An 18,250-nucleotide genomic window follows, 5' to 3' on the forward strand; every position below is an offset into this window, starting at 1 on the left:
GGTCTTTTATCATCATAGGCTGGAACTTTTTTTTTCTTTTCTTTTGCGATTTCTTCTATTTGATTCCTGATTATGATTGTCTTATCAGCAAGATCTTTCATTTCATTTTCTATGAATAAAAAATTTGTCCAATTCATAGATTGAATTTGCATGGTCGATTCAGGAATAATCTTATTATTATCTTTTGAATCTTTTGCATTTTCATTTGGTTCATATACTTTCACCTTCTTGAATTCAAATAAAGAAATTGGGTTTACTTTTTCAAGTTTATTTCAAATTAAATAGCCAGAAAAAGATCAAACAGAGGAATCACATCAAATTCTGTGACAGTGGATAGAGGCCAAAGAGAACGCGATCCAATACCTGAGAGTGAGATCTTCATTCCGATGCGTTTCTCCTCCTCTATTCGCACCGAGGGTCGAAACCTGAAACGGAACCAAACTCGAGTAGGGAACTCGAAACGATAGGAGCGACAGGCGAGCAAGGGGGCGGGCCGAACGCAGCGACGCGAGAGGAGCGAATAGGATTTAGGGTTTTGGGTAGAGAGGTCGGGTTTTTCTTCGTCGGTGTGCTTCGCCTCAGCAGATTTGTCAAGTTCCAATTTTCTCCCTTCTCCATGGACCTTCTCCTTCCTTTTCCGACGGATCTAACTCGTCTCAAAATATATTGTTCTTGAGGATGGCCTCCTCGACGGCGGCTCTAAGCTCCACCAGCGCCTTCCTCTCGGATTCCTTGAGATCCGACAAGAAGTTGCTCTCCTCCCTGAAGGACAAGGCCTTCTCCACAACCAGACCACCCTTCTCGTTCTTCACCTCTACTGCAGTCGCATCCTTCTCTACTTCCTTTTCAACCACAATGGAAGCTCGAATTGAGAATCAGCCGCGCGATTTTGGGAGAGGCGCGATTTTGTAGGATTTTGTTTCGTTTCGGCCACGGTGGAAGATGAACAGTGAAACTCCTCGCCACGTCAGCTGTCGCGCACGGAGTCGCGTAAACTCATCGCGCAGGATATCATTCCTGTATATATATATATGAGCGAGAAGTGAATCAGTTAACTCATACATAGTCATAGTTGATAAATCCTTTGATTCTTCAATTGTGGCAGCAACATAATCAAATTTAAGAGGAAGAGATCGAAGTACCTTTCAACAATTCTTTTATCTTGAATCTTGTCTCTACAACTTTTGATTTAATTGACAGTATTTGAGACCCGTGAAGAGAAATCATGTATGGTTTCTCGCTCCTCCATTATTAAATTATCAAAATCTCTCCATAGAGATTGGAGTTTAATTGCAATTGTCTTCTCTGTTCTTTGAAACTCTTGTTTTAATATTTTTCAAGCCTCTTTGGCATTCATGACGCCAAAAATACGAGGAAAAATAATTTTTCCAACTCCTTGTTGAATATAGCGCAGTGCCATCGCATCTTGCTTTTTGTATTCCTTTAGCAGCTTTTCATAATCTTTATCGTTGTTGGCTGGGCCTTGGTACTCATCATCATAAATAATATCCCAAAGGTCCATAGAGATAAAGAATGTCTCCATTTGACTGCTCCAAAACTCATAATGTTCACCTTCAAAGATAGGTACTTGGCTCGAAGAATATGCGAACAGAGTAGATGCCATTTAAAAAAGGAATCTCCTGCACAAGCTTTGCTGGAATTTTTCTGATGCAGATGACGATTGAAAACCCTTGCTTCAAATAACAAGAAACCCAAAGAATCCTGCTCTATCTTCAAGAAGACCAAGTTTAGAAGGAGGATGGATGATTCGCTCTGATACCAAATTTGTTGGGTACGGAAGCCTAGATGAGAAGAAATGAGATTTTAGATTGAAGTAGGAGTTGCTACAGCACACTCTTTATAATTCCTCACTTGCTCACTTAGCTCCCAAGAACTCACATGTTCTGGTTTTATAGTGCAAAAAGTAACATGATGTATTAAATATCATATTAACTCTTAACAAATTTCAAAGATTGCATGCAGATACTATGCAAATACTAACACTTCGTTTCTGATGCTTTGACCATGCAATGAAGTAACATGCAGTGACACATCTCTTTAGATTCCATGCTTTGATCATGCATTCTTTGATTTCCCAAGTCTTTGACCATGCAAATCAGATTCCTAAAGATTACAAATTAATACCATTTAATAAAAGTAGCATACCGGAGAAGCGGTCAAGATAAAATATAACTCCTTTATTTTCGGGAGAATACAGAGTTTCTCCTCTTTCGTGCCCCTTGTAGATCGCGATGAAGTGGGCATTGAGTACATGTTTATGTTGGTGCCCGTTTCTTCCCTTCTATTTCTTTCCCCATGCGCATTGATGTCCCTCTTTATCTTTTTATTGAACGCATATTGTTGAATTTGAATGTGGATGGGGACTCATTTTTTTCTATAATTTGCCCGTGAATGTTCCCGTCTAGCTCCTTTTGTTCGGGTTAGTGAGGCAAATATTTAAAACAAATAACTATTTTTTAATATTTATTTAAATTAAATATATGTTTATATATATTTTTTAAATACAACTAGGCTGAAGTAATTTAAACTTCTAAAATTATAAAATTTGATCTGCATAAAATTCACAAGCAATAATGCATTGAACTTGACTATAAAAAATAATAAATAACTTAATTTAATATATATATATATATATATATATATATATATATATTAAAATTGTGAAAATGATTATTAGCACCATATTGTTGAACTACGTGTAGAGACATCAGAAGGTCAATGATAACATAAGGTCCCTAAGCATTGATTAACTAATGGATTAAGAATCCCAAATAGGTCCAAAAGCGGCGATGCCTGCCTTCCTGCACGCCGCAACCACATCTCTGCTTCCCTGCGGGTTGCTGGTCACCACAACCACCTCCGCGTTCCAGGTCCTCGCCGCCTCCACCGCCATCTCCGCCACGTTCGGCCTCCCTGCCACCGCCGTGTCGTGCACGATCACCTTCCCCTTGGGGTGCCCGCTCATCATCTCCTTGATCTCGCGCCCAAAGTTGTGCTCCACGCCTTTGGTCACCCACACCACGCAAACATCTGAAGCGCAGGGCTGCAGCAGGAAGCTCAGGAACACGCAGATGCCCGACCCCGTCGCTACAAGCACCACACGGCTGTACATGTGCACCAGGTAGGGAAGCCCGGCGAAGTGAAGCCCGCGCACCCACAGGTGCCTCGGCGGCTCCGCCACCAGCCGCCTCGTGAAGTCTCCCACCGACCCCGCCAGCATCATGTGCTCCTCCTTCCCGTCCGATATGATCCCGAAGGCGTGCCACTCGGAGAGCGGCGACCGGCTGATGCGGCCCAGGAGCCCTGCTTTCACCCCGCCGGCGAACTTTATGATGGCTGCATGACCCGACGGGGCGGTCGCCGAGACCGGCACCCGCCTTACTGTCGTCCAGGGGAGCACGATGAAGAAAGTAATCGCGAATGTGAGCCAGAGCTCCTGCCTCGAGACGAGTTTCCGGGCGACAAAGAGATCATACGATCTGGTGGCTGGTTCGTAGCCGGTCGTCAGGACAACGAAAACCCAGAGGAGGGAGAGCGCCGTCCACCCAGCGAACCTGTGCGTTCTCTCGAAGACGTTGTGGTGGAGGTGACGGACGAGCGGGAACGCGGCGAGGCTCGAGAAGCAGAGTAGCGCGAGGATGGCGGAGGCCACGGCGATGATCTCGTAGCTGGTGTTCTCGTGGTGGTACAAAGTGAGGACGAGGGCGAAGACCAACCACACCACCGAGGAGACGCCGCAACCGCTGTGAATGCCGCCGATACACTGGAGGAAGGATGTGATGGCGGTCTTGACACGGAGAGGGACGCACGGCCAGCCGAGCAGCTTGACGGTGAGCCAATACAGAAATCGGAGGAAAGCCTCGCTGCGGCAGAGCGTGAGGGCTAAAATGTTACCAATGGAGAAGACGGCTGGGCGTTGCTGGGCGTAGGGAAACAGACCGGCGATGGCCAGGGCAAGGGCCACTATGTTGAGGAAGAAGCAGAGGAGGAAGAGGCGCTTGTATACTGTAAACAAGCCCTGATCGCACATGATGATCGACAACCTCGACATGTCCTTGTTCTTCATCTTCTTCGGCAGCTGTTCTACTTCTGCCGGCGGTGGTAAGTTCTTCTCGACGTCAACATAACTGTTACCGGCGTCGACACTGGCTGTCGGGGTTGGCGCCGACGCCGAAAAGGACTTTATTTTCTTTAAAAGAAAAGCATATATAAAAGCGATTAATCAATGAAATTTAATACCGAGTTTATGGATCGAATCTAGGCAACCAATTAATGCTAAAGTACCTCGATGAATAATTTCGCAGTCATCGTGGACGGAGACAATGATCAATATATACTCTATCAGATTTAATTAAGTCGCAGCAACGAACTTAATATATATAAAGAACAAAAAAACTAAGGAGCGATGGACTTTTTGGTAAGCCGTCAGTCGGCGTATCAGAAATCATCTTCAGTTTCTAAATTAACGTCATGAAAATAAGGAACATGTGGCAGCTATGGAAAACCAAATCTGGAAATAAATATATGTATGCTGCATAAAATCCTTAATTTGCTATAAAATAACAAGTTTAATATTTTAAAGATTTGATGGATCAGTCCTTACATATTAGTTTAAATATTAATTTTATCTATAGTTTAGAATTTATCATCATCGGCCAGGCATTAGGCGACCGATTTGTCTGAACTTTTAGATTACAACAATTTTGTCATTTGTTTCCTAAAAATCATTATTTGTAAATAAATAATTTAATTATGGTCCATAAAGCTGAAAAGAATTTTAACTATAATAAATAAATTCTAATACTGAAACATAATTTAAAGTAATCAAAATAAATATTAATAAATTCAATCGGTCTATTTCTCAGAGTAATAATGATTATATTGACTAAATAAATGTAACTAATAATAAATTTTGTCATTATATATTTAGACTATTGAATCTTTTGAGCATTCAGAGTATAAAATAATTTAAAATTTAATTATATATATTATTTTTTAATTTAAAAAATCTTCTATGTAATGACAAATAAGCTATTTATTTATATGTATGTATTTGCCTATATATTTTTGTTGGTAGAATCGTGCCGTAATTGTAGTTGGATTTGACTTTAAGTTTTAATGTTTGGGTAAAAAAGTGAAGTTAAAATTGATGCATATAGAGATTTGGTATGACCAATATTGATGATTGATTCACTTGAGGTCCATTAAAAATTAGAGAAAAGATATAGGATATATAAGAGAACATGGGAAGAGGAACATTAACATGAAAGATGGTATGTGAAGCAAGCCACAAGTTTGGTGCATCTAAGAGAAGTAATATGACTAGAGACGACCTAAGAAGAGTTACAACATAACTGTTAAATGAGTTAATAGTTGAGAGACTTGTACTTGAAAGAAGATAGTCTTTAACGAAGAATAGACCATTAAAATTAGTCGTAGTCAATGATCTAGTTGACAAAGTAATTTTCATTTAATTGGTAGTTGAGTCTATCAAGTAGTTGACTTAAGTTGATTAACTAGTAAATAGAATATTTCTTTTCATGTTTGAGTCAACTTAGTATTGATGTTGGATTCCAATCGACTCAAACTAATCAAACAGTGGACATAATATTTTTTCATGACTGAGTTAATATAAAATTCACTAATTTGTAGTCAGTCGACTGATATATAATCAAGTATACGGAATGTCGTCAAGTAATAAAAGATATCGAACCACAGGGACCGAGGAATCAATCACTAAACAATCACAAGAAGAGTGGAGAGATCACGTAAATTTGGGTTGAGATTGGGGAAAGTGAGAGTGTAGTTGAGCACCTAAACCTCAATCGAAGTAAATCAACTAGTGACAGGATTTGGAAAAACGATCCTAGGATTTCGGATTCCTCGAGATTATGTTTGATTGACTATGGACTCCTTACCATTCCTCAATATTCATACATTTGCAGAGATTCTAACCAAAATATCCAATTAGACCTCGTCAGGTTTCCTCGGAATAAATCAATAATCCTCTAACGTTACGATTGTTAGTTTGAGATGACCCCAGATAGCCTGGTTATAGCTCTCCCGCTGTCACCGGGCACTCCAGCATACTACTAGTGTCCTACCCCCTGTCACCGGGTATCCAATTAAGGACCTCTCCCTAACAATCAATAACCATTAGCTATCTCTCACAAAGATTCATTGCAATCTAAGAATTTCCTCGGAAAGTCCGGTTAAAGGTTCACCTTCTGTCACAAGGCACCCCGGTCATACGATCCTAAGATTTCCTTAAACCACAACTCATCCTCATCCTTATAGATTCACACCATTCACAATTATATCATCAAATAAGCACAAGGCACAATATCCATAAAGCAAATGCACAAATAAATCATAGAACATGGTAAATACAAATCCATAGTGACAATCATCCATAATACACCTCGATTCCTCCTACATCCTAGAATCTAAGGTTCTACTCCATGACGGAGGGGATACAATGCAAAGAAGATGTAAAGAAATACATTTTAGATCCTAAAGAAAGGAAATAAAACTTATCAATGGATGTCTTCTTCTTCGCCTTGCAAGCTCCTCGTCGACGGTGGAATGGATGCGGCGGAGTAGCCCCGAAAGGATGGATGGATCGTCGATTTTTGCTCCGAATGGCGTCTACGGTGGCTCACTTTCACTCCCAAGGTCTCTCCCCCTTTTTAGGGCAATTTAGGGGGGTATTTATATGCCCCCACTATCAAACCCTCGCCACACGGCCGTGTCTAGCCACACGGCCCAGGGCACACGGCTGGCACGCCTCCGTCACACGGTCGTGCCTGGTAGGCATGGCCAGGGGCTGTTGGCCCCTGGAAAATGAGGCACGACCGTGCCTAGGGGGCACGACCATGAGCCTTGTTGCAGCACTGGAAAGGCAGGCACGGTTGTGCCTTGTGAGGCACGGCCAGACATAGGCCCTTCTCTGAAAACAAGGCACGACCGTGCCTGGTGGGCACGACCAAGCCCTGGCTCTGTTCTGGAATGGAGACACGCCGTGCCTGGTGGGCACGGCCGTGGGCAGTTGGCTCTCTGTATGGCTTGGATGGAGGCACGGCCGTGCCTGATGGGCACGGCCATGGGCAGTTGCTGTTCTGTTGGTGCACGGCCCTGGGTGCTGCTGCATGGTGGTGAGGCACGAGCCGTGCCCTGGTGGGCACGACCCCTTGGAGTTTGAGACACGGTCGTGCCTAGGAGGCACGACCCTGTCTTGCCTTGTCTTCGGTTAATTCTCTGTTTCACCTTTTTCGCTCCATTTCCGTCCTGCAAAAGCATAAAAATAAGAGCAGACCTCCGAACTAGGAAATGGAGAAAACACGCCTAATGCGTAAATAAAGGATGTGACAAACGTAAGAAATAATCATGAAATACAGAAAGATGTGCAATGTAAACATTAGAAATGTATATATATCCTACGCACATCACACCCCCAGACTTAAACCTTTGCTTGTCCTCAAGTAAAAACCCGCGTCTAGATTCAGATAGAAATACAAAGCAGTATAGATATCCCAAGCACATCGGTCTAATCTTATCAAACAAAAGCAATGGTAAGCATGATACTCAAAATCATTAAAACAAGGCCTAGAAGAAGTTCTCCGTGCTCAGTGCAAAAGTGGCCTTAGTCTATTTGGTATCAAATCCTTACTTCAAGTCAAGTCGTCATGCTACCGTGTTCCTAAATGTTCCCAGCCTTAGACACTTACCTGCCATAGGCTTGGTTCATCTCTTCCATTGCATAAGGTCTCAAAGGACTAGCTCAAGATCAAGAGAATCAGATCATTTATTTCCCCAGTAACCCTTACCGGTCTCAAAGGGGTAAATGAAATGTTTCCACTCTTGACACTGTTTTTTTCATCCCTTTTATTTCTTTCTCTTTTTTTTATTTTGCAATCAAAGCAAAGAACTTTTTTTTTTTATTTAGGGATTCAAGATTTTTTCAAAAGAGCTTACATGACTTGAGTTGGTCCAGTAACCAAAATGCAATGGAAGATCACCATGGAAACACTAGTACTGATCAAGTCTCATGAATCATGACTAATTTCAGAGATATATCAACCTCCTAGATTAGGCAATAGTGAAAGAGATCCTTAAACTAGGCCAAGTCTCAATTTTCTCAAGATATACTAGCTCACTTCCTACTCTTGAAGATAAGAAAGGACCTAGTTCTAGGGATATCACCTACTAGTATCAATATCATCATCCAAACAAGAAGCATGCTAGCATTTTTACAAGAGAACAAATATTTAAGGTGACAATGGTGATTCTTGACATGTTATTTACCATGCATTCTTAAAGTAAATTTCAAAACAAATTACAGAAATAAATTTCAAAATAAATTTCAAAGCAAAGTTCAAAGCAAATGCATAAATAAAATTTAAAATAAAATACAAATTATTTTATTTACACTATACACAATTATTGCTTTCCCCAGACTTAAACTTTTCTATCTTCTTCCTTGATCTGGAGGAGGTGGATACCTAGGAGGAAATCTAGGAAGTTGAGGTAGGTTGCCTAGACTCTCATGATACTGGTATAATGAGGCAACCTGTTGGCGAGTTAGGTCCATGGACCTCCTAAATTCCTCCTCTCTCCTCCACTCCGTATATTGGTGTCCCATGAAATCGTTCACCGAGGAGTAGAACTCATCCGCCCTACTGAAATGATCCTGTACTTCTCTAAACTGCCCCTGGGTCATAACACCATACTCATCCAACTGACGTTGGTAAGCAGAGTGCTCTTCATGGAGCGTATCTAGAGAACTACGGAATGCAGAAAAATCATAAGTCGAGCCTGTCTCACCATATGCATAAGAATGCCTAGCAGGCTCGGCTCTAGGGGGAGAAGGTTCATGATAAGATGATTCTTGGTGATACGAGATTTCATGGGCATATTCTGATGCTTGCTCATATACGGGAGTGGAGGAGCGACTAGGGACTGGAGAACGTAAAATCCAATTTTTGAGCCTTCCTAATGGTAGTTCTTGAGGGGTTAGGTAATGGGAATGGAAATCCAGCCAAACGCTTTGTTAAAAGCGTACCAAAAATTTCCTCCTTCGAAACTTACAAATCATTTTCATCGCCAAACATGTGTCAATATCAATCTTGGAGTTGCCCATGACAGGTTCTAAGTGTAAACCAAATGAACCAAAATTGATTCCTGCTGCCACAAACCCCGCCGCCGTTTCTCCTCTTCTTCCTCGCCAGCCGCACGCCGCCGCTCGACGCCCTCTCCTCTGTGCGACGCTACCGCCGCCGACCTCCACAAACCTTCAGCCACCGAGTTTCCCTCCTTCTCATCTTCTCCCGTAGCCGCACGCCGCCGCCTGACTCTTACCGCCCTGCCACCGCGTCCAGCGCCATTTTCGCGCCTGCCCAGCCGCTTTCCTTCGCCGGGGAGGAAGAAATTGACGCCGCCACTCCTCCTCCTCCTCCTTCTCCTCCTTCGATTGACGCCACTGCCCCTTGCCGACCAACGTCGCCCTTCATTGAATTGAGGTTGGCAACAAGATTGGGGCTGATTTAAGAAAAGAGAAGAAGAGTTGGAATCGGGTCTAGGGCATCTACAGCAATTGGAGGTAAGTTTCCTTGCTAATTCTAATTGATTGTGCTTGATCAGCAATGGAGTTTAGGGAGTTATGTTGGGATTGGTGATGCTTGTTCGAGTTAGGTTGAATATGGTTACTGTTGTATTGGTTATGGTTCGATTATGGATGGATTAGTTTAGGATATGGTTATAGGGTTGTTGAGGTGGTTGGGTCTATACATTAGGTTGATTTGGCTGTGAAGACAATAGTTGAGGTTGATGATAATAAGAGGATTGTATTAGTTGTTATTGTTGTTGGTTCGGTTTTAAGTTGTAAATAAATTATAAACTTTATGGGATCATCTATACTAAATATACACATTATTTATAATGTATAGTTTGGTTTCATTTAGAGTTTAAGCTTTATTTAGTTTGGTTCTACTTACAAGAAATAATATAGAAAAGAAAATAATTGAGTATGTTATTTAGCTTGAAGGTTGTCTTGACTGCCTCCTTGTATTGTTTTAGGAATCCTAATAATGTATCAGATATAATTACATAGGTAAATCATTATTGAGTAGGTAATTAATTGATTAGTTAAATCTTGTTAATAGAAACTAAATTGATAGATTAGTAAACCTAAGTTAGGTTTGATCTATTTTAGGGTTTTAGTTGATTTTGGAGGTGTTGAATCCGGGTGTAAACTAAGGGGATTAGTTAGATTAAATTGGGGAGTTTAATTACTGTAGATTTAATACAGTATCAGTTTAGTAAGTATTGTTTTGTTATTTAATTTCAGGACCTTGAGTTGATTGGTCCTAGTATACTCGGAGCTCACGTTAGGGGTTCTCATTTCACTATCGTCTGATTCAGGTGGGTACTCCTGTATCTGGTCAATACAGGACTATTTTCTCGTGCATGATCTTGTTGTAATTACTATGATACTTTAGATAATGGCGAGTTAATCTTTGCTGGTTGAATTATGATGGGATATTATATTAACTATTGATACTTATTGTCATTTGATAGCATTTATGGTTGATGTAAGTATTGTATTACCGTTTGTTGAGGACCTTTGATTGACCTACCTACTATACACAGAGTCTGGCATTAACCATGGGGGTTCTATTGATTGATTATGGGTACCCTGTATCTGGTCAATACAGGTCCATTTTTCCAGTGCATGTTTTATTGCTAGTTTATCTACTCTATTGCCCTTCCTGTATTTGAGATAGTTAGTTAAATGATACCGTTGATATCCATGCTTGAAACTTGCTGTTTGACCTTATGAGGATCTACCTATTGCTATATGATACTTTGTTATCTGTATCATTCGTTATGCTGATACTTGTAGGATTCGTAGATTGATACATGTTGTATGATCTTTGATTGGACCTATCTACCGTAGGGAAAACCTTAACTGTTGTATATTGACTTTGCTGACTTCTTCTTGACACCTGTTGAACATACTGATTAACCGTAGTTATTACATGTTGGGATGACCATCATACATCTATACTTAGTTGTAGTTGTTGTGGACAGCATTGTTGGCTGTTCTTGTTGGCTCTCGCCCGACACCGTGTTGTGGTGAGATTCAGTGGCGAGAGCATATATTGCACTATTGTTGGGTGCAACCAGGACTGGCTATATAGCCCTCCTACTACACTGCCGCTCCCCACTAGATTAGTGGTGGTTTGTTGTTGGAGCTGTGCAGTATGTCTTGTCTGGCCCCTCAGTTCACTGTGCTCTGGGAGGGTGACTGGGGAAAGCAGAGTGCGGACAGAGACTTGCATTTGTTTGCGATGGTTGCTGCGTGTTTTTCCATGCATTCGTTGGTAGGATTAATATATAGATTATTTTAAGCATATGTTTACGACTGTTGCACTTGTTTGCTATGTTTGTTGCACTTGTATGACATTACATACATGATCACATGTAACCTGATACCCATATCTGTTGCGTAGTACTATTCTTTCCTTCATTATTTCCGTTGAGATACCATTCTTGATCACCATGCTCGTTGTTACCTGTTGATACCTATTACCTGTTGATTAGTGTCTGTTCTGCTGTTTATCTTTTCATGCACTTATATTATTCTGTACCCACTGAGCATCTAATGCTCACTACCCAGACCCTGGGGATTATTTTATTTTCTCCCCAGGTAGCAGATAGGTTACTTGGAGCTTGGAGTTTCGGTCGACTGCTGCTGTCTCACATCAGAAGTTTGTTGGTAGTAGTATAGTTGTTTTCTTTCAGTTATGTTTCATACTCCGAGGACATGTATTTGTGGTTTGGATTGTAGTCGTGGTTGGATTTATCATATTACAGTAGTTGTGTTGGATTTACGTTGTGGTTATTCATTTTGTCGGATTTACGATGTTTCTGTTTCGTAAAGTTGATTTATGTTGGTTAGTATGCATGGTATTATGGTTGTGTGGCTGTGTGAGCCTTACTTCATATATGGTGGTAGTTGTGTGTGTTTATTGGACGTGTAGTCCTATTTCCGGCCTCTTGTGGCCGTGTATTTTTGCATGTATTCAAGGGAATTGTCATAGTTACTGGGGAGATGCTACCGAAATTTTTCGGACAGCCTCCCGGGGCGTGACAATTTAGTGGTATCAGAGCGAGGTTAGGTTTTGTCGGATTTTCCGTGCATTTGAATCGATTTTTGGTATCCGTCGGATTTATTGCGTATGCGTAGTCTCTGTGACTTACTATTTCATCTGTAGGGTTATTAGGTTAAGCATATAGGTTTAGGAGTTGCTTTCTCGTCGAATTTGTCATCGTATCAGTTTTATCAAATTTTGTGTACTTGATCCCAGATGTGAGATGAACAGACAGTGGCACGAACCCTCCAAGCAAATTGTAAGTAAAATTTTAGCACATTTAAATCTTTTTCTAGGAATTTATAGTAGTTGTATGTATACCAGGTGATATTATGGACCCTGAAAATCGTGGACGGGGTCGGCCACGGAGACGACCTGCTAGGTTTCTAGACCTGGAGGTCTCCGAGGAGGGTATGGTTCGTAAGGAGTCTACCCGTATTCCTACAGTTGGGCCGAGTCCTCGAGCTCCGGAGATACCTTTACCAGACCCGGTACCGACGGCAGCTCCGGAGATACCTTTACCAGCTCCTGAAATGCACTAGCTAAAGAAGTTAGATTGGCACCGGGGAATCCCGACAAACCACTCCGATGCTCAAGTTATGGTTCCGGTGAGGAGCAAGAGATCGAGACTAGGTAAGAAAAGTAGTGAGAGAGTTTCAGAAAGCGGACCTCTTGAATGGTGGTGAGTTACTCCTTTTATAACCAACCTTAGGGTTTCATACGTAAAGTCGGTTGTTGTACGCCTCGGGCTCCTACACAGTTACCAAAAGGACCTTCATTCTGTCTCCTCTATTTTCAGCTGTAGGCGTAGGGGAGACACGTAGGCGAATATCGAGTCTGAAGCTACGTATAACGGCTTGACGCGCCTTTAATGCGGTGGCGTAGAAAGGACCGGTGTCAGGAGGAACCATGCTCATACTACCTGCTGACACATCCTCCTTACAGTAGTTACGCCTGAAGCTAGTGTCAGGGAGTCATAGTTGAGGCTAAGGCCTAGCTTGACAAAGGTGGAGTGGCCGAGTTCGTATGTGGAAGTGAGGTTGACACAGAGAAAGCAGCTGAAGTAGGGGCGGTTTGTCGAGACGTCGGAAGGCAAGACGAGAGTCCTCCTTTGCCGAGAGGGGCTGTTTGCCGAGACGTCGGAAGGCGAGACGAGAGTCCTCCTTTGTCGAGAGGGACGGTTTGCCGAGACGTTGGGAGGCAAGACGAGAGTCCTCCTTTGTAGAGAGGGGTGGTTTGCCGAGACATTGGGAGGCAAGATTAGAGTCCTCCTTTACCGAGAGGGGCGGTTTGCCGAGATATCGGGAGGCGAGACGAGAGTCGTCCTTTACTGAGAGAGGCGGTTTGCCGAGACGTCGGGAGGTGAGACGAGGCAAATGTTGGGTTGCAAGGGTGCAAACATAGTCCAAGGGTGCAAACATAGTCCCACATCTAAAGTACATGGAAAAGATCATGGAGTTAAAAGGATGGAAAGTATCTTCATTGGTATTAGGCCTTTTGGGGAGAGCCCAAGAACAAAGCCATGAGGGCTTAGGCCCAAAGTGGACAATATCATACCATTGTGGAGATATTTTGATTTCATCGGTACTAACAAGTGGTATCAGAGCGAGACCGCTCTTCACCGGACTAACCGCCGGATGAGCCATGATCCAGATCTAACCATATGGTTTGAACCTTAAATAAAGGAAGTGGGTGCTCCTGTGTCTTAATCAAGAGGACCAGACACCAGGTGAGAAGTCCTAGTAGGTCGGGTGGACCGAGGGGTAAAATGTCCTAGTTGCGACTAGGTGGAAGTCCTAGTAGGTCGGATGGATCGAGGGGCAAAAAGTCCTAACTGCGGCTAGGTGGGAAGTCCTAGTAGGTCGGATGGACCGAGGGGCAAAAAGTCCTAGCTGCGGCTAGGTGGGAAGTCCTAGTAGATCGGGTGGACCAAGGGGCAAAAAGTCTTGGTGGGTTGAGGATTCAGACATCAAAAACGACGTTGAGTGGGGCCTGTGGTCCTTTGTTTAAGGCGGGGATTGTTGGGTTGCAAGGGTGCAAACATAGTCCAAGGGTGCAAACATAGTCTCACATCTAAAGTACATGGAAAAGATCATGAGATTAAAAGGATGGAAAGTATCTCCATTGATATGAGGCCTTTTGGGGAGAGCCCAACAACAAAGCCATGAGGGCTTAGACCCAAAATGGACAATATCATACCATTGTGGAGATATTTTGAATCCATCGGTATTAACAGCAAAGGCCGCGGGGAACACCTCGGTCACAACTTTGACCCTAGGAAGACCTACAGAGGAGCCACGTTACCCGCCTTGACTCCCCACATCAATAAGTATTTATCATTTTTATTTGATAATTCATGTATTTAAATCTATAATGCTGATTTGACTATAGAAGGGGTTATACTAGACACGCCAATGTCCACTAACGAATGTTGACATATAAGATATTAAGTTTGACCAGGAGGCAATCAAAAAAGCAAACGGGAAGGAAGGAAGGGGAGGAGAGGTTCGAGCACGGTGGGGACCATCATTTTGCACTCTTATGCATCTTGATTTAGTTGTTTTTTTATAAAAAAAAAATAGTTAACAGTTAAATTAGGGAAGTGGGGATAATTATTGTTGCTGACTTGTACTCTCTCGAGACTAGAGACTTTGTTTGTTATACATAAGTTTTAGAATTAAAAAAGGAAATAGTTATATTTTTAAAACTTTTGCAATTTGAAGCATAGTTCAGATCAATTTTGTCAAAAGAGTACATATTAAGCGCAGCTCAATTTTGTCAAATGAGTACATATTAAGTGTATTTTAGCAGATACTTGGGATTTGAGCTCTTTTAGAGATATTGGGGATTTGAGCTCAAACAAAGTTCCACGTGGACTGAATTTGTTTTTCTTTTGTTTTTGTATACCAAATATCTAATTTAATTAATTTTGAGATGGATATATCCATCAAATAAATTTTAAAAATAATGACACCTAATATGGTACTTCAATGTCATTAATTGTTCAAACATTATATGTATTCGCTATATGAATTTTAAAACCTAATTATTTGAGAAAAATATCATGTAGTGTAGACTGAATTTGTTAAGATTAGTTAAAGCAGTTAGTATTTTGACAAAACTAAATTAATTATGTTGGAGCCGATGGAATGGATGACTGAATAAATTAGAGAGAGTAAATGGTAATTATTTTTGTAAATATCAATTAATACTACTTTTGCTAATGTCTAACAAAGTTATATAAGAGTTAATGTAACAAAAATAAAAATATGAATGAATCACATATAATAATTGCTAACGCAAGTATATAACATAGTTTAAAATCTTTATGCCACTGGAAACCTATGATTCTTCAGTGAATCACTCTCAAAGTTTATTATTTTCTTTTTTATAAATAATTTTCAGAGGTGAAAAAACTGCTCACAATATAAATAATAATTGAATTTAGAGAAAAACTTAAAATGAATGCAAGAGAGAGATAAATAAGATCTATCAAATCTTTATTTTGTCAACCTTTAGACATCTACTTCCTTTTATGTAGCTTTCAAACTCTTTAAACTTTACTTGTTCCACCATTTGATTTATCGTCAATCATTTGATTAGATCCATCATCACTCCACTAATTTCCCATTTGCTTCAGTATAAGTCTGCTAAATAGTACTTGAGTTGACTACTCTATTATAGTCCTTGAGTCATGTGACTATTAGCCCTCACGGGCTTGCTCGCATGGTTAGCGCAGGGCAGTTGCTTACATTGAGGCTTTGGGTTCGATCCCTCCCCTGCGCTAGCCATGATGAGAAAAAGGCCAAAATGGCCGTCCGTGATTTACTTCCTCTGGACACTTGTAGGGCCGGGACCAGGGGGCCGCTAAGGTGGCGGTTCCACCTTTTTGCTTACATTGAGTCATGTGACTATTACATCACAGGTTTGTCAAATGAACGACTCCTTACAGTTTTTCTATTATCGTATCTATTATTGATTTCTTCATCAATCAACTGGTCATAGATTAATCAACTATCCAATTGACTTAGCTATGAGATAAAAATATTTTGTTTATTAGCTAATTAGTCTAGGTCAACTCCTTGATCAATTTAGATCATTTGTCAATTGGAATCACCTAAAGTTAACTGGAAGTTTGACTACCATCATTTTAATAGTGAAGTTTTTTCTAAATTGAGATATGCCCTCTCCCAAAGATAAGACTCTCTCAACTCTCACAACTTATATACTAGAGTTTATATTTTGTAATTTAACTTCGTCATTAAGGTTGTCTTCCATCAGATTACTTATCCCTTGAATGTACTAAATCCTCATCTAGTTGCACGTATTATCCTTCATGCTTTGCCTACATAGTTCATCTTCTTTCAACCCAACATTGTGCCTCGATGCTCTTTGTCTAGTGGTCGTTCGGATATTCCATACCATCCATCTTTGAGCTTCATGAGACCTTGAGCCACTAAGTCAATCGGCTTGGTTGTGCCAAATTATGTCCGCGGAGCTATGGTGCCGCGGTAGGACATTCATGTTGTCACCCAGACACCCGCGGTTCGATCCCCAGCTACGGCATATTTGTAGGAATTTTTCTCCAAATGGGGATCGCAATCAAAGGATGCTGGACATCTGAGTTGGCCGCTGCGTGCGCTTCCCGATTTACCCTGGTGGCCGGAGGGAAACTTCCGTGGGACCGGACCAGTTACCCTCGGGGATTGAGTCAATGCGACTAACTGGGATTAATATTTTTTTTTGGTTGTGACAAATTATGATTCTCGAGCTACTTCAACATCACTTTGGTGCTTCGTGTTCTACTATCTCTAAGTTGCCTCATTCAACTTCTCCAAATTATACTAAACCTCAAAACCATTGAGAGTCTTGCATTGGTCTCGTCGAGTCATAAGCTCTTCAAATTTTGTGTGTTCTACCAAAATCTTCGTACAACTTAAACACACATACCAAATTATAGTAATTCAGTTGGAGTAACTCCGATCCTAGAATTATATATGCATATTCAAATTCTCCTCACCTTACAAGCCGGCATCCTCCATAATTGTCATCGACAAGTCCTCTTGATAAAGAGTACTTGCGCATCAAAATTGGAAGTTCTATGTTGATCCACTTCAACAAACCCACCCCCAATTCGAACAAACCCCATTAATTTGGTATAAACCCATATCGTTTTAATCATCCAACTTAGCACATCTTACTACCGCGCTAGGTACGAAGAGAAGAAAGGAAGAAAGCAGTTGAGCATACCTAGCTAACACACCAATAAGACGAATGTTGCACAGAGCAAGATGGGCAAAGAGTAGCTGTCAACCTTTTTTTCCTTCAGACAAAAAAACTTATTCCTTTCCAGAGCAGCAAGAGCCAAAAAGTTCAGTAGTAACGGATAGAGAAGCATCAGAAACAACGAACACTCAATGCACTTTGTCCAAGTTTGTGGAAAACAACTCTGTACTGTCGTGGCATGCCCCCCTTTAAGTTACCATAGAATTTCATGGGAAGCTGCAACCGCTGTACGGAAGTTGCACTGGCTGCACATGAAGCTTCTGTATCAGTCCTTTTGGGACAAGAGGAGAGTAAAAATAATGGGAGGGAGGACAGTCATCGAACGCGCATACAAGCATCTCATGATATATAGTAAAAGAGGCACACCCATCATGAATTGAATTTTTAGAATGAAGTGTTTGCTTCACTGTGAATTGTACTTGCTCGCTTTCCTTCGTGTGCAATGAAAGAATAAATTGTTCGATGTTGTTTATGCTTTGCTTGTTACCTAGCTTTGCTAAGGATCTTCATCATCAGGTCGAGTCAGGCAAAAAAAAAAAAAAAAAAAAAAAGAAAAAGAAAAAGAAAAGGAAAAGGAAAAGAAAAATTTTGCAATATTGTGAAAGTCATGAAGCATCGTAGTGTTGTCACTTTCTTATGGCAAAAGTTTAATCTTACCTCTTTTTTAAATAATTTTGAATCATGTAAAATACTCACATGGTAATTCCTATTTTGTAGGATATACTAAAAGAAGAGTAAAAATTAAATCAAAATAGTTTTTTTTAAGAAAAAACTAAAATATTTTTTTAACC

At 41.1% G+C, this 18,250-nt stretch overlaps 1 protein-coding gene across 1 annotated transcript; it reads right to left on the bottom strand.

Moving 5' to 3' along the window:
• Positions 1-2,779: 2,779 nt before the first annotated feature.
• LOC141819396 (adenylate-forming reductase 06235) lies at positions 2,780-4,329 on the bottom strand. Its single transcript, XM_074706705.1, has 2 exons — positions 4,306-4,329; positions 2,780-4,210 (listed from the first exon to the last, which is right to left on the bottom strand). The coding sequence occupies exons 1-2, from the start codon at positions 4,327-4,329 to the stop codon at positions 2,780-2,782; spliced, it is 1,455 nt and encodes a 484-aa protein (XP_074562806.1).
• Between the last annotated feature and the right edge of the window lie 13,921 nt (positions 4,330-18,250).

Source organism: Curcuma longa, unplaced genomic scaffold, assembly GCF_044706935.1.
Source record: "Curcuma longa cultivar G26 ecotype Majalengka, Jawa Barat unplaced genomic scaffold, ITB_CL_G26_1.1 contig_5091, whole genome shotgun sequence".
Taxonomy (NCBI): domain Eukaryota; kingdom Viridiplantae; phylum Streptophyta; class Magnoliopsida; order Zingiberales; family Zingiberaceae; genus Curcuma; species Curcuma longa.

Coding starts and splice junctions, on each gene's coding strand:
- LOC141819396 (XM_074706705.1), bottom strand. CDS start 4,329: ATGACTGCGAAATTATTCATCGAG. Junction 4,211..4,305: donor CTGCGAAATTATTCATCGAG/GTACTTTAGCAT, acceptor TTTCTTTTAAAG/AAAATAAAGTCCTTTTCGGC.